The 13,904-nt window shown below is 46.2% G+C and overlaps 1 protein-coding gene across 1 annotated transcript in view; it reads left to right on the top strand.

Annotated features, from left to right (window-relative positions):
* LOC309333160 (U3 small nucleolar RNA-associated protein 14 homolog A-like) overlaps positions 1-7,304 on the top strand; it is a gene marked incomplete at its 5' end in the record, with an annotated part of 50,033 nt that extends 42,729 nt beyond the window's left edge. The window contains 1 exon segment of the mRNA XM_081846562.1: positions 6,287-7,304. Within this exon segment, the coding sequence (XP_081702688.1) occupies positions 6,287-6,666 (380 nt within the window). The 3' untranslated portion in view covers positions 6,667-7,304.
* Positions 7,305-13,904: the final 6,600 nt, after the last annotated feature.

Raw genomic sequence — 13,904 nt, 5'->3', positions numbered from 1 at the left:
AACGTGAGGGCGGACGCTCTTTCCAGGAAACCTGAGTACTTAGAGGGGGAGGGAGCGCCTGAGGCAAGGCATGTAATCCCTGAAGACCGCTGGGTGTGTGGGGCGGCATTGGTGGGGCAGAGGGAACTGATAGAGGGTACTGAGAACGATGAATACGCCCAAGAGAAACTCAGAGAACTCAGGAGGACAGAGGAGAACACAGGGGGGTTTGAAGAAAAGAACGGGGCGTTGTATTACAAAGGGGCACTGTACATACCCGATGGGGAACTGAGGGGCAGAGTACTCAAGCAGTTGCATGACAGCCCCACAGCGGGGCATTTTGGACAGCACAAAACCATGTGGTTGGTTACCAGGGAGTTTTGGTGGCCCAAGGTGAGGGAGGACGTACGGGAATATGTCAGGGGTTGCGACAGGTGCCAGCGAGCGAAAGGGGAGAGGGTAGCGCCAGCGGGGCTATTACAACCCTTACCCACAGCAGAAAGGCCATGGGAGGCAGTATCCATAGATTTTATGACGGACCTGCCAAAATCCAAGGGCAAAACAGCTGTCATGGTGGTGGTAGATCTATTAACTAAGATGTGTCATTTTATAGCCTGTTCACATGCGGTCACAGCGGAGGAAACCGCCAAGTTGTTTGTAGAGCATATTTTCAGGTTGCATGGCCATGAGGGTGGTCAGCGACAGAGGGAAACAGTTTACTTCCAGGTTCTGGAGGAAACTTATGAGCTTACTGCACGTGGAACTCAATTTTTCAACTGCCCGGCACCCAGAAACAAATGGGCAAGCGGAAAGGGCAAACGGGATTTTACAACAATACCTGAGGTGTTATGTAGAAGACAGAGAAAATGATTGGGTAGATAAGTTACCTCTGGCAGAATTTGCCTACAACAATGTGGAGAACGTGTCCACAGGGATGAGTCCCTTTCTGGCAAATTATGGGTGTCATCCCCGGGCATTTCCAGGAGAAGGAGGGGAGAGGTGGAGCGTGCCGGCGGCGGAACATTTTGTTGAAGAGATGGAAGCGATCCACCGTCAGCTTCAACTTAACTTAGAGAAAGCCAAGGAAGAATATAAGAAGCAAGCAGACAGAAATAGGAGGGAAGGTGAAACTATAAGGGTGGGAAACCGGGTGTGGCTATCCACCCAAGGACTACCGTTCAAGGGAGGGAGTAAAAAATTGAGACCCAAAAGATTGGGACCCTTTGAGGTCATACAGCAGGTCAACCCAGTAGCATTCAAACTCAGACTGCCCAGTCACATGAAATTGCACCCAGTATTTCACAGGTCATTACTGTCGCCGTACCGAGAGGGACGTGAGTGGGGGGAGCGTGAGAGAGAGGTCACCCAAACGCCCGTGATCGAAGAGAGAGAAAGCGACATGAACGTGGCAGGAATCATTGATTCCAGGTGGAAGGGGAATCAGGTGGAATATCTGGTAGAATGGGAGGGGGAAGTAGAGTCGGAAAACACTTGGGTACCAGCAGAGGTAGTCAACGACGAGGTTTTAATAAAACATTTCATCAGCGTTTCCCCAAAAAACCGCAACCCGTGGCACGATTTAGAAGGGAACACTTTGGGACCACCGATGAGGAAGGGGAGTTTGAAGGGTTCCCAGAGTCAGGGGTGGGTGAGGAAGCCGACTCCGACGAAGAAGAGGAAGACGGGGAGAGAGACGGTACGCCGTGGCTAGAAGTGTTTGAATCCTCGGACGACGAGGAGAGTTCCTTCAGGGGCTTTCCGCCCTCACCGCCAGTGGGAGAGGAGGCGGGGGGTGAAGGGGGCCCTGGGGGGGAGGTGGATGTCAGGGAACTGCCATCGGAGGAACAGGTGGTGGAAAGGCTCCAGGAGAATAGGAGAGATTCTGCAGCAGAAGAAGGAACCAGTAGGGGGAGAGCAGGAGCTCCGGAGGAAGGGGAGTCGGAGGGGAGGCTCTGGGATACTTCCAGTGAGAATAGTGAAGAGGTAACAAGACCCCCCTTAGGAACTCCCACCCTTCGCCGGAAACTGTCACGCAGAGAGTCCAGGAGGCGCATGTCCGTCAAACAGCTTTTATGCTGGAGTAAGTTCCGTAGACGCCCACTGTCAGATTCTACCAGCGACTGACTGAGTCATGCTTTGGGGGCTCCGTTAGTGACTCGGTTTGGTTGACCAGCCAAACCCCAGAGGGATCAAGCTTTTACGCACAAGCAGCTCATTATCCCATCACAATATCCTTTTGGAATTTTGAAACTGTAAGTGAATCCTCTCTTGTTATCTTCCGTGAAGATTTCATTTAATTGCCTATAATGCAACCAACTCTGAAGGTGTTCCTTTATCTCATCGTAATCTTTCAATTTCCACTTTGCTTCTTGTTCTACTGATAAATCTCTATATGTTGGCCATATTCCTTTCATTGTTAACGTTTTAAGTGATAATGCTTCAGTAGGTGACAACCACCACTGAGTTTTGGATTCCAGTAATTCTTTGTATTTTTCCCATACCCTTATCAGGGACTTTTTAATTATGTGATTGTGGAATCCTTTGTGTACTTTTGCTTTTCCATACCACAGGTATGAATGCCAACTGAATCTGTTGTCGTGTCCTTCTAAGTCTATTGCCTCCTTTTTTTCCAATTTAATCCAATCCCAAATCCAAGTAAGGCATGCTGCTTCGTTGTAAATTTTAAAATCTGGAAGAGAAAAGTCTCCTCACTGTTTTAAGTCTGTAAGTATTTTGTGCTTTATTCTTGGCCTTTTCCCATTCCAGATAAATTTTGAAATATCTTGCTGCCATTTTTTGAAGCAAGCATTATTACTTATTGGTATTGTCTGAAAAAGGAATAGCATTTTTGGCAATACATTCATTTTTATTGCAGCAATTCGTCCTAAGAAAGAGAGGTTCATGCTATTCCATATTTCCAAATTCCTTTTTATTTCATTCTAAATTTTTTTCATAATTGTCTTTGTAAATATTAAGATTCTTTATCGTCAGCCATATTCCTAAAGACTTTACCTTCTTGTGGATTTCTATATAGATTCTGATAGTTCTTTCTTTTCTGATTCTTTAAGATTTTTAACTAACAGTTTGGTTTTGTTTTTATTAAGTTTAAAACCTGCCACTTGTCCAAACTTTTGAATTTTTTCTATTACTCTAGGGAGAGAACTACAGTAATAACCAAATTGTCCTTGAAGGCTTTCAATTTGTGTTCATTTTTCTCTATTCTTATTCCTGCTACTTCTTTATCCATTCTAATATTCCTTGCCAGAACCTAAAGGACCAGAATGAACAAAAGTGATGATAACTATAAACATAAATGCTGCTTGTTTTTCATTTTGCACTTCCAGGTATTCAATTATGTTTAAAATGTTTCTGATAATATCTTTCATTTGTCTACCTGGAAAAAATCCTGCTTGGTCTTGGTGTATATGTTCCTCCAAAGAACTTTTCATTCTGTTAGCAAGGATATATGCAAACAGTTTGTAATCATTGTTTAATAGTGAGATGGGCCTATAATATTTTACTAGTGTTATATCTGAATCTTGTTTTGGTATTAATGTTATATAGGCCTCTTTCCATGTTTCTGGGACTTCCCCTGTTTTTAAAATCTCATTCATCATATCTTTTAAGGGAATCACAAGCTGTTCATTTGATTTTTTATAATACTTTGCTGAAATTCCATCTGGTCATGGGGATTTGCCTGTCTTTGCTTGATTTATTTCATCTAATATTTCCTGCGATGTTATTTCAGCATTTAATAATAACCGTTTTTCATCTTTTATTTTTGGGAGATTGCTGCTTTTTATATATTCTTCCATCAGTGTCTTCTTTACAATTCTTTTTTTATAAAAATCTGTAAAGTACTTTCTAATTGTGTAACAATTTGTGAATTTCCAATTGATCTTCCATAAGTTTTCCCATTGGGCCATGGTTATTGAATGGCCAAAATCTTGTGACCACCTCACCATTGCCACTGTTACCTCCTCCTCCTTGACTGTCCAGTCAAGAAGGAGTCAATAAGTTTTGGAAAGAGTTTTTCTTTTAGAATTTACAAGATCAGATTTGAATCGGGAAATTTCTGTTGAGAACCCCTTTTGTTTGTCAGATTTAACTTTTTCAAATAACTGATGGTATTGGAACCAGTCTGAGATGTGTTCTCTTATTTCCTCAAAGTTTTTAAATTTTATTTGGTTATCTTCATTTTTTAGAAGTGTTTTATATGTTGGCCAGCTTTCCTAAGTATTTTTCCGTTTTACTGCTATGGCTTCTATTGGAGAAGTCCACCACGGGACTTTAGGCTCCATCAGGTCTTTATATTTTTCCCATACAGCAAAGAGTGGCTTTCTTATTATATGGTTGGTAAATTTTTTATGAATTTTCGCTTTTCCATATATCAGGTAGGCGTGCCATCCCCAACGGTTGTCAAAACCTTCCAGATCCAGGAGGTCCGGATCCTGCAATGTGCACCAATCTTTTAGCCAGGTGAATCAGGCTGCCTCGTAGTAAAGTTTTAGGTCGGGTAGAGAAAAGCCTCCTCTCTCTTTTATGTCTATTAAGATCAGGTGTTTAATCCTAGGTTTCTTCCCTTCCCACAGGAATTTGGAAATTCCTGTGGTGTAATTATCCTGTAATTATCCTGAAATAAGTTTATGTTCTTGGGGGTGATCCCAATACCCAGGTATTTCGCTTTTGAGGAGATTTTCAGGCCCAATATTTTTTCTAAGTCGTCCTTTTCTTCCGTGGTTACATTTTTAACAAGCATTTTTGTTTTTGTTATGTTCAGCTTAAAGCCTGCCACTTCTCTGTAAAGTACTTAATGAAGGCTTCCCATATTTCCTTTGGTTTGTCAGTGATCTTACCATTATGTTTTATCTTATTTATATAATTTTTTTGCTCACTTTTCCTCATTTGCCATGCCAGTAATTTCCCTGGCTTGTTGGCATGTTCAAAATACTTTTGTTTCATCATTTTAATTTTCCAGCTTATTTCCTCATTAATCAACATTGAGTATTGAATTTCTAATAGTTTAATTGCCTGTTTAACTGTGTCTTTACTGGGGTTTTTTATTAATTATTTTTCTTTCTATGAAATTTAATCTAAAATTTCTTTCTTTTTCTTTTCTCTTGCCTTTTTCTTAATTGAGTTTTGTTGTATAAACAGTCCCCTCATGACTGCTTTGCTAGCGCCCCATACTGTTTGCAGCCTGGTTCTATTATTAAGATTTAATTCAAAGTAATCTCCCAGAACCTTTTTTGCCTTTTCTAACAAGATTTTATCATCTAATAGATCTTCATTCTATCTCCATCTAAGGGTGTATTGACTTTCTTTCAGAATTTCCATTATTATAGGACTATGATCCGACAATGCTCTGGGATCTATTTCAATTTTTTAAACTTTTGATTCTAATTCTTTTGAAATCCAAACTGCATCCAGTCTGGCACTACTGCCATGTACATGTGAAAAAAAGTTAACTGTTTATCAAGCACATGTTTTACTCTCCAGATGTCTATTAAATTCAATGTCTCTGTCATATCAAAAAAAGTTTTGGGTAGCCTACCTTCTTTGGTGTGTTTTTTCCTAATTGTTCTGTCCATCTTTAATGATGGTACCCCATTCAGATCTGCCATTAGTATTACCTTCTCATCTGCAATCTCCAAAAGATATGTTTCAAATTTTTGAAAGAATTTTGATTTAATTTCATTTGGTGCATATATTCCCACCAATACTGTCTTTTCTCCTTGGACTTTGATTTGTACCATTAGAATCCTCCCTTTATTGTCTTTTTGGATTAGCTTGGGTTCAAGTGCAGGTTTAATGTAAAATACTACACCACGTCTTTTAGCATTGTCTGCTGAAATAAAATCCATCCCTAATTCTTTTATTAATCAGAATTCTTTTGTGTTTGTTTGCTACGTGTGTTTCCTTCAGGGGAAAAAAGCATATTTTGACTGCTGTAAGAAGCAATCATTTTATTTAGCTAGTTGACAAATGTTTGCATTTATTTTAAAACTCAAAATAATTAGAAAAAAAATGGATGTATTAAAATGATATGCCTGGGTAGGCTTGCTGGGGGGGGGTGTATTCAAAAAAGTTGATTAGTGAAATGTTTGGGTCTGCTGATATTAACCATGATGGCAATATGGAGCATCCACATTCCAAGGCAATGTACCCTTGAGTACCAGTTGCTGAAGAGCAGCAACGGAGAGAGAGCCTTGGTTTTCCTACCCTGCAGGATGCTGGGCTAGAGTGATGTCTGATCCAGCAGTGCCCTTCAGATGCTATGATAATTTGTGTCGTGTTCTTGCTTCAGGTCTTAACGGTGAGGAAGCAATGCCCAAGATGACGGACGTGCTTTTACCAGCACCTCCAAGTCATGTGCCAGAGGGGTCACTCCTGAGTGAGAAGCTGGAACGGCTTCGTACCTTAGAGGATATGGAGGCCATGGAGCCAGAGGAAGTCCCACGGGCAAACAGAATGCCGGAAGTCAACGGTGCCGAACTTCAGCAGCCTCTGGAAGCTGAGTCATCGCTACAGCCCAAGGATAGCAAGACCCAGACCTCCAATAAGACAGCCAAGCACAAGGCTCTGATTGATCTGAAGGCAGTGCTGGCTCAACCACTTCGTCCCATGCAGTGTCCGTTTTTGCCTTCTGCTGTACAGGATGAGGTGAGCACCATTAGGAGGGGTTAATCAGGGGTTCCATGGATCCGGAAGAGCTAAGTGCTAACGCTTTACTTGCACTGTGTCCCTTCAGGCTAACGACATGGGAAGTCTTTGAAAGCTCCCCAATGGGAGAAAGCTAGTGTGTCAGGGAGAAGGTTTAATCTCCTTGGCGTGTTTGTTTTCCAGCTGCAGGGAGCCTTATCCCAATGCATCAGGGAAGAGACCAATGGTAGAGAGTATGCTTTACATTAGGGATGGGGCGGGGCTGTGGCCCTCCAGATGTCATTAGTCAACACCCATCAGCTCCAGTTAGCATAGCCAACTATGCTAAGGGTAGTTGTAGTCCAATAACATCAGGAGGTCCACAGGTTCCCCTTGCATCACATGTAGAAGAGCTTTGGTTCATTCCTTGTTTTGTTTCTCGTTAAAAACTGATTTGGGGTAGCAGAGTTGGAAGCAGTATTTGCCTAGAGTTATTGGAGAGCCAGCACTGAGCTAAAAGGACCAACTGTCTCACTGTATGAGAAAGCCATTCATTGCCTTCACAGATTAGCTTTTTCAGAGCAGGCTAGCCCAGTTCAGAAATGAATGGCAAACTAGGGTTTGTTGTTAGAAGAAGAAACCTGAGGCTCATGCACTCCTCCACATGTATGATAGGAGGATGAAAGCTTCTACTTTACCCCTTTAAAAAAATGTTTTTATTTGAATGCACACACATTTTGTGTGTGTGTATGTGTGTGTGCTTGGTGAAAACCTAGAGAAAGCAATGTCTCAGTGAGTTTTGTGTTCCAACACCTGGCACTCTGCTTGAGACCATATAAGGATTTCCGTAGTTTACAGACCATTCCTTTCTGTGTCTGCATTCCATCAGGTGGAAGCATATACAGCTCCTCCCCGAAAATCCCATACAAAAAAGCTGTGTTCACATCATGATGAGAAACATGCAGTTTCTCCTCTGCAGCAATCTTGAGCAGAGTAGGTCTCATGGTAATCCTGTCCTGGTACCTGTGAAAAACCTCTGGCAACCAATCTGGCTTTGTGCCTGAAAACCTTGCCATTCTGGTCTGTCTTGGCCTTGAAGACCCATTTGCTGCCAACCAGTCTCATTCCTGGGACTACTGGGACTAGCTCCCAGGTTTGGTTCCTATCCAAGGAATCAACTTCAGCCTTCATGGCATTAAGCCATGGCTCAGCATCTTTAGAGGTTAACTCCTGAACCTCTTTGAAGCTTGCAGGTTCCCACACCTTCTCTGAGCTACTAAGAACAGCAGTTGCCGTCTTAGCAAACTCATCAGCAAATCTCTTTGGAGGTTTGCCTTTTGTGGCCCTTTCAGATCTGCGTACTAGACGCAACTCTTCTTCACTCACCTCCTCTTTCTTAGGAGAAAAGTGGCCAATGGTGAACAGTGGTTCCTCCAGTTCAGTGTCAGACGCATCAGATGGTCTGATTGAGGCCTTTGCGCTCTTGTAGTCTGCTGTGTCATCACTGTCACTGACAACAGCAGCAGCACTGCTCACTGAGCTGGAATCCGAGCTCTGATCATCATCCTCAGCTTCCCCGTCTTATCATCATCATCTTCTTCTTCTTCCTCATAACAATAATAATAGTAATTTATTATTTATACCCTGCCCATCTGGCTGACTTTCCCCAGCCACTCTGGGCGGCCCCCAATCAAGTGTTAAAAACAGTACAGTGTTAAATATTAAAAACTTCCCTGAACAGGGCTGCCAACAGATGTCTTTTAAAGATAGGATAGCTGCTTATTTCCTTCACATCTGAAGGGAGGGTGTTCCACTGGGTGGGCGCCATTACCGAGAAGGCCCTCTGTCTGGTTCCCTGGAACCTCACTTCTCGCAATGAGGGAACCGCCAGAAGGCCCTCGGCACTGGATCTCAGTGTCCGGGCTGAACGATGGGGGTGAAGACGCTCCTTCAGGTATACAGGACCGAGGCCATTTAGGGCTTTAAAGGTCAGCACCAACACTTTGAATTGTGCTCGGAAACGTACTGGGAGCCAATGCAGATCTCAGAACCGGTGTTATGTGGTCCCAGCGGCCACTCCCAGTCACCAGTCTAGCTGCCGCATTCTGGATTAATTGCAGTTTCCGGGTCACCTTCAAAGGTAGCCCCACGTAGAGCGCGTTGTAGTAGTCCAAGCGGGCGTTAACTAGAGCATGCACCACTCTGGCGAGACAGTCTGCGGGCAGGTAGGGTCTTAGCCTGCGTACCAGGTGGAGCTGGTAGACAGCTGCCCTGCGCCTCCATGGATAGCTGTGAGTCCAAAATGACTCCCAGGCTGCGCACCTGGTCCTTCAGGGGCACAGTTACCCCATTCAGGACCAGGGAGTCCTCCACACCAGCCCGCCCCCTGTCCCCCAAGAACAGTACTTCTGTCTTGTCAGGATTCAACCTCAATCTGTTAGCTGCTGTCAGGGAACTGCCATCGGAGCCAGAGGTGGAGGGAAGGCTCCAGAGCGATGCCGGAGAGGGTACCAGCAGGGAGAGAGGCAGCCCATCTGCTGGGGAAGGAAATCAGCGTAACACCAGGGGTGAAGGGGGGCAGATGGGGGAATCGGAGAAAAGGCTCCAGGACTCTTCACCGGAGACCAGTGGGGAGAGCACGGGTACTCCGCTGCCCACACCCTCCCTGCGCAGAAGACTTCCACGCAGGGAGAGTAGGAGGAGACTTGGCGTCAAAGAACTTCTTTGCTGGAAGAAGTTTAAGAAACGCCCACTGACGGATTCTGCCAGTGACTGAGACAGCCACGAGTGCAAGGCTGTCCAGAGAGAAAGGGTTCAACCAGGCAACCTAGCCAGGAGTGGCGGCAACTTACGCACGAGCAACCCCCTTAGAACCATTACAGCTGCCATCCATCCTCTAACCGCCTCCAGGCACTCACACAGGACCTTCACCGCCTTCACTGGTTCTGATTTAAAGGAGAGGTAGAGCTGGGTGTCATCTGCATACTGAGGAACACCCAGCCCAAACCCCCTGATGATCTTTCCCAGCGGCTTCATATAGATATTAAAAAGCATGGGGGAGAGGACAGAACCCTGAGGCACCCCACAAGTGAGAGCCCAGGGGTCTGAACACTCACCCCCCAACACCACTTTCTGGACACGGCCCAGGAGAAAGGAGCGGAACCACTGTATAACAGTGCCCCCAGCTCCCAGCCCTTCTAGACAGTCTAGAAGGATGTTATGGTCGATGGTGTCAAAGGCCGCTGAGAGATCCAGCAGAACTAGGAAGCAGCTCTCACCTTTGTCCCTAGCCCGCCGGAGATCATCAACCAGCGCGACCAAGGCAGTTTCAGTCCCATGATGAGGCCTGAATCCAGACTGGAAGGGATCCAAATGGTCCGCATCCTCCAGGCGTGCTTGGAGTTGTTCAGCAACTACCCACTCAATCACCTTGCCCAAGAATGGAAGATTTGAGACTGGGCGATAGTTGGCCAAATTGGCCGGGTCTAAAGATGTTTTTTTAAGAAGCGGTTTAATGGCTACCTCTTTCAGTGGGTCTGGGAAGGCTCCCTCACAGAGGGAAGCATTCACCACCCCGCAGAGCCCATCGCCAAGCCCTTCCAGGCTCGCTTTTATCAGCCAGGATGGGCAAGGATCAAGGAGACAGGTGGTCGGTTTCACTTGTCCAAGCAGCCTGTCCACATCCTTGGAGGTAACAGTTTGGAATTGATCCCATGTAACAGGACTAGACAGAACTCTAGCACTCTCCCGCCCTGGCCCTGCTCCCACGGTGGAGTCTACCTCCTTCTGAATCTGAGCAACTTTATCTGCAAAAAACTTTATAAAAGCACTGCAGGAGATCTTGGGGTCCCTACCAGGCCCCGGTGGTGCAGGTGGTTCCAATAGATTGCGAACCACCTGAAAAAGTCTCCTGCTGCTGTTTCTGCAGATGCAATGGAGGCAGTGAAGAAGGCCCTCTTCGCTGTCGCCATTGCCACTTGGTAGGCTCGACGTTGAGCTCTAGCCCGTGTCCGGTCTGATTCAGAATGAGTTTTCCTCCACCGGTGCTCTAGCCATCTCAACGATTGTTTCATCGCCCTCAGCTCCGGGGAAAACCACGGGGTTGTCCGGGCTCCATGGAATCGGAGAGGGCGCTTCGGAGCCAGACAGTCAATAGCCCTGGTTAACTCCACATTCCAGCGGGCCACCAGGGAATCAGCTGAAAGGCCATCAACTTGGGATAAAACATCCCCTACCACTCTCTGGAAGCCCATTGGATCCATTAAGTGATGGGAGCGGACCATCCGAATCGGTCCCACCTCCCTGCAGAGGGGAAGGGTCGCATAGAAGTCCAGTTGCACCAGGAAGTGATCTGACCATGGCACTTCTTTTCTTTCACTTTTACTTAGTGTCAGATCACCCACATCACTAGAGGTGAACACCAGGTCTAAGGCATGTCCGTGACTATGAGTTGGGCCAAACTTATTCAGGGACAGCCCCATGGAGGCCATGCTTTCCACGAAGTCCCGAGCGGCCCCTTGTAAGGTCGTGTCAGCATGGATGTTAAAATCCCCCAGGACAACCAAGCTAGGTGTCTCCAGGAGCATATCCGCCACGACCTGAAGCAGCTCGGGCAGGGAATCCTTGGTGCAGCAGGGAGGTCGGTAAACCAATAGGAATCCTGTACTGCCCCTATTGCCCAACTTCCAGAACATGCACTCGGAAAACTGGGTCTTCCCAATAGGACGCCTGGTGCAGACTAATGACTTCCTAAAAATCATTGCAACCCCCCCTCCACGCCCACATGACCTGGGTTGCTGTGCGTAAGAGAAACCTGGTGGGCAAGCAGCGGCAAGGACAGGCCCATCTGCTTCATTCAACCAGGTCTCTGTCACACATGCCAGGTCAAATCCTCCATCCACAATCAGGTCGTGGATGGCAGTGGTTTTATTCATCCTTGACCTGGCATTGCACAGCAACACTTTCAGGTCATGTGGGTTTTCCTTGCTGATTTCAGTATCCTTCCAGTCAGGACCAGACCCGGAGGCAGGAATAGTCCTCAAACGATGACTAAACCTGCCTCCTCGGTAATGACATGGTCTGGTCTTAGTATAACTCCTCCTTCTGCCCATGATCACTGAGATCGGGTGTCCCAATACACCCCCCCCCCTGTGGAACCTGCCCCAGCCATTCTATTGGCTGAGGCCCACTCCCAGGCAGCCCTGACCCTTCCCCTTAAAAAGCAAAATACAAACTATATAATAACTTAACAGAATAATAAAAATAAAAACAAAGCAAGAAACAATAGTGCTCAAATTAAACTACTCCCCACCCTGACTAAATACTTATCCCACCCCAAGCAGAAATAAAATAATAAAATAATATTATAAAAAAAAACAACCACCATTTAAGGCGCAGCAAATTAAAAGCACTTAAAACATTTAAAACCATTTTTGTCCCTTGCTGCAGGTAGCTGCTCAGGCCTCTAAACTGTAGTGGTGAGTGCAGGGCCCGCCCCCTAGGCCCGATGGGGTTGGCAGGAGAGGGAGCGGTCCTCCCAGCACTCACGAGAGCAACAGCAGCAGCAGTCATCTTCATCCTCCTCTGAGTGGCTCTGGAAAATTTCCACATTCCCCCCCCCCCCCCACTTAGAATTGTACTCAACACTCTTTGTGAACCTAATGGACTGAGAGTCAGTCATGAATACCCTGTATGCACCTTTTTCATACCCCATGAACAAACCATGTGCCCCACGCTTCCCAAGCTTGCTGCTCTGTGGGGTGTGGACCCACATGTCAGAACCAAAGATTCTCATGTGTTTGACGTAAGGTTTCTTACCAAACATCTTCTCATAGGGAGTACAGCCAATAGGTGAAGACAATCTCGTTATACATGTAAACAAAATTAGAGAGTGACTCTGCCCAATATTGCTCAGGAAGATTGGCATCATGCAACAAGGTTTTTAGGTCTTGCAGCAAAGTTTGATCGCCCTTTCACAAAGTCCGTTCTCCCAGGAAGACCTAGGACTTGAGAGGTCATGCTACATTCCCTTCTCAGTCAGAAAAGCTTCAAACTGCTGAGAAGTGAATTCACCACCTTGATCAGAAAATAAACAGCCAATGCGTTTATTGTGAGCATTCTCCAACCAAGCACAGAACGCCTTGAACCTAGGAAACGCTTCTGACTTCTGCTGGAGCATAAACACATGAATGTACCTGGAAAAAGAATCAATTAAAACCATGAAGTACCTTGCTCCACCCAAAGAGGCAAGTGGACCAACCAGGTCTGCGTGGGCTAGTTGATAGGGTTTGAAAGTTATCAAGAACAAGCCATCTATAAACTTCACATGCAAAATGTCCTCTGATGACACAGACGCTCTTCTTGAAGGAAATCTCAAAGCCTCGCCCAGTCAGCTGTGGGACGCTGAGCAAATTGTCTGCAGAATCTGGGGGGGAAAAGTACTTCGCTGATGGTTGTGTGCAGATTTGCCAGTTTCACTGTCCCGACTCCTGCAACTCTCAACGTGTTTCCATCAGCCTGTTGGATTTCCGCATCTTGATGTGTGAAGGAAATAAACAAGTGCCGATCTTTCGTTACGTGCCTCGTGGCTCCAGAATCGACAAGAAATCTGCCTTTGGCCTTTGGAGAAGCAATGCCAGGAAACAAAGCCTTGTTTTCCACCGGCTTGGACTGCTGCTTGCCCCCCTGCTCCTGGCCATCTGCAGGCTTTTGTCTCTGTTTACCTCGTGGCTCCACAATCGACAAGAAATCTGCCTTTGGCCTTTGGAGAAGCAGTGCCAGCAAACAAATACTTCTTTTCCACTGGCTTGGGCTGCTGCTTGCCCCCCTGCTCCTGGCCATTTGCAGGCTTTTGTCTCTGTTTACCTTTCGCCTTCCGACTTCTGCAAAGGCGACCTTGATTCTCACAGGAAGAGAGCTCTTAGCTGCCGACTCCTTGGCTCCCCCTGGAAGCTGGAATGCTGTCTGGGATGACATCACAGTCAGCTCCCCCTGCAGCTTGCAACCGGCGCCCTCGGCATCCCTGCGATCACTCTCAATCTGGGAAACAGCCAGGACCTCCAACGCAGTCAAACTCTGTGCTGGAAATGCAGCCAGATGGGCTACTTTCAAAGCATTCCACATCTGACTTGCTGTCGTGTTGCCAGCCAGTGTTACAATTTCCTCCAGAGAGACGGACAAGACAATGACGTCTATGGCCCTTGAATCATCGGCCTTCCATCTATCTGTCAGAGGAACTAGAGGGGCTTCAGAAATAGTGTGCCACACTCCAAACTGTCTCATCT

This window comes from Podarcis erhardii (assembly GCF_964252035.2).
Source record: "Podarcis erhardii genome assembly, chromosome: W".
NCBI lineage: Eukaryota > Metazoa > Chordata > Lepidosauria > Squamata > Lacertidae > Podarcis > Podarcis erhardii.
This window is presented reverse-complemented; position numbering and strand designations above follow the sequence as displayed.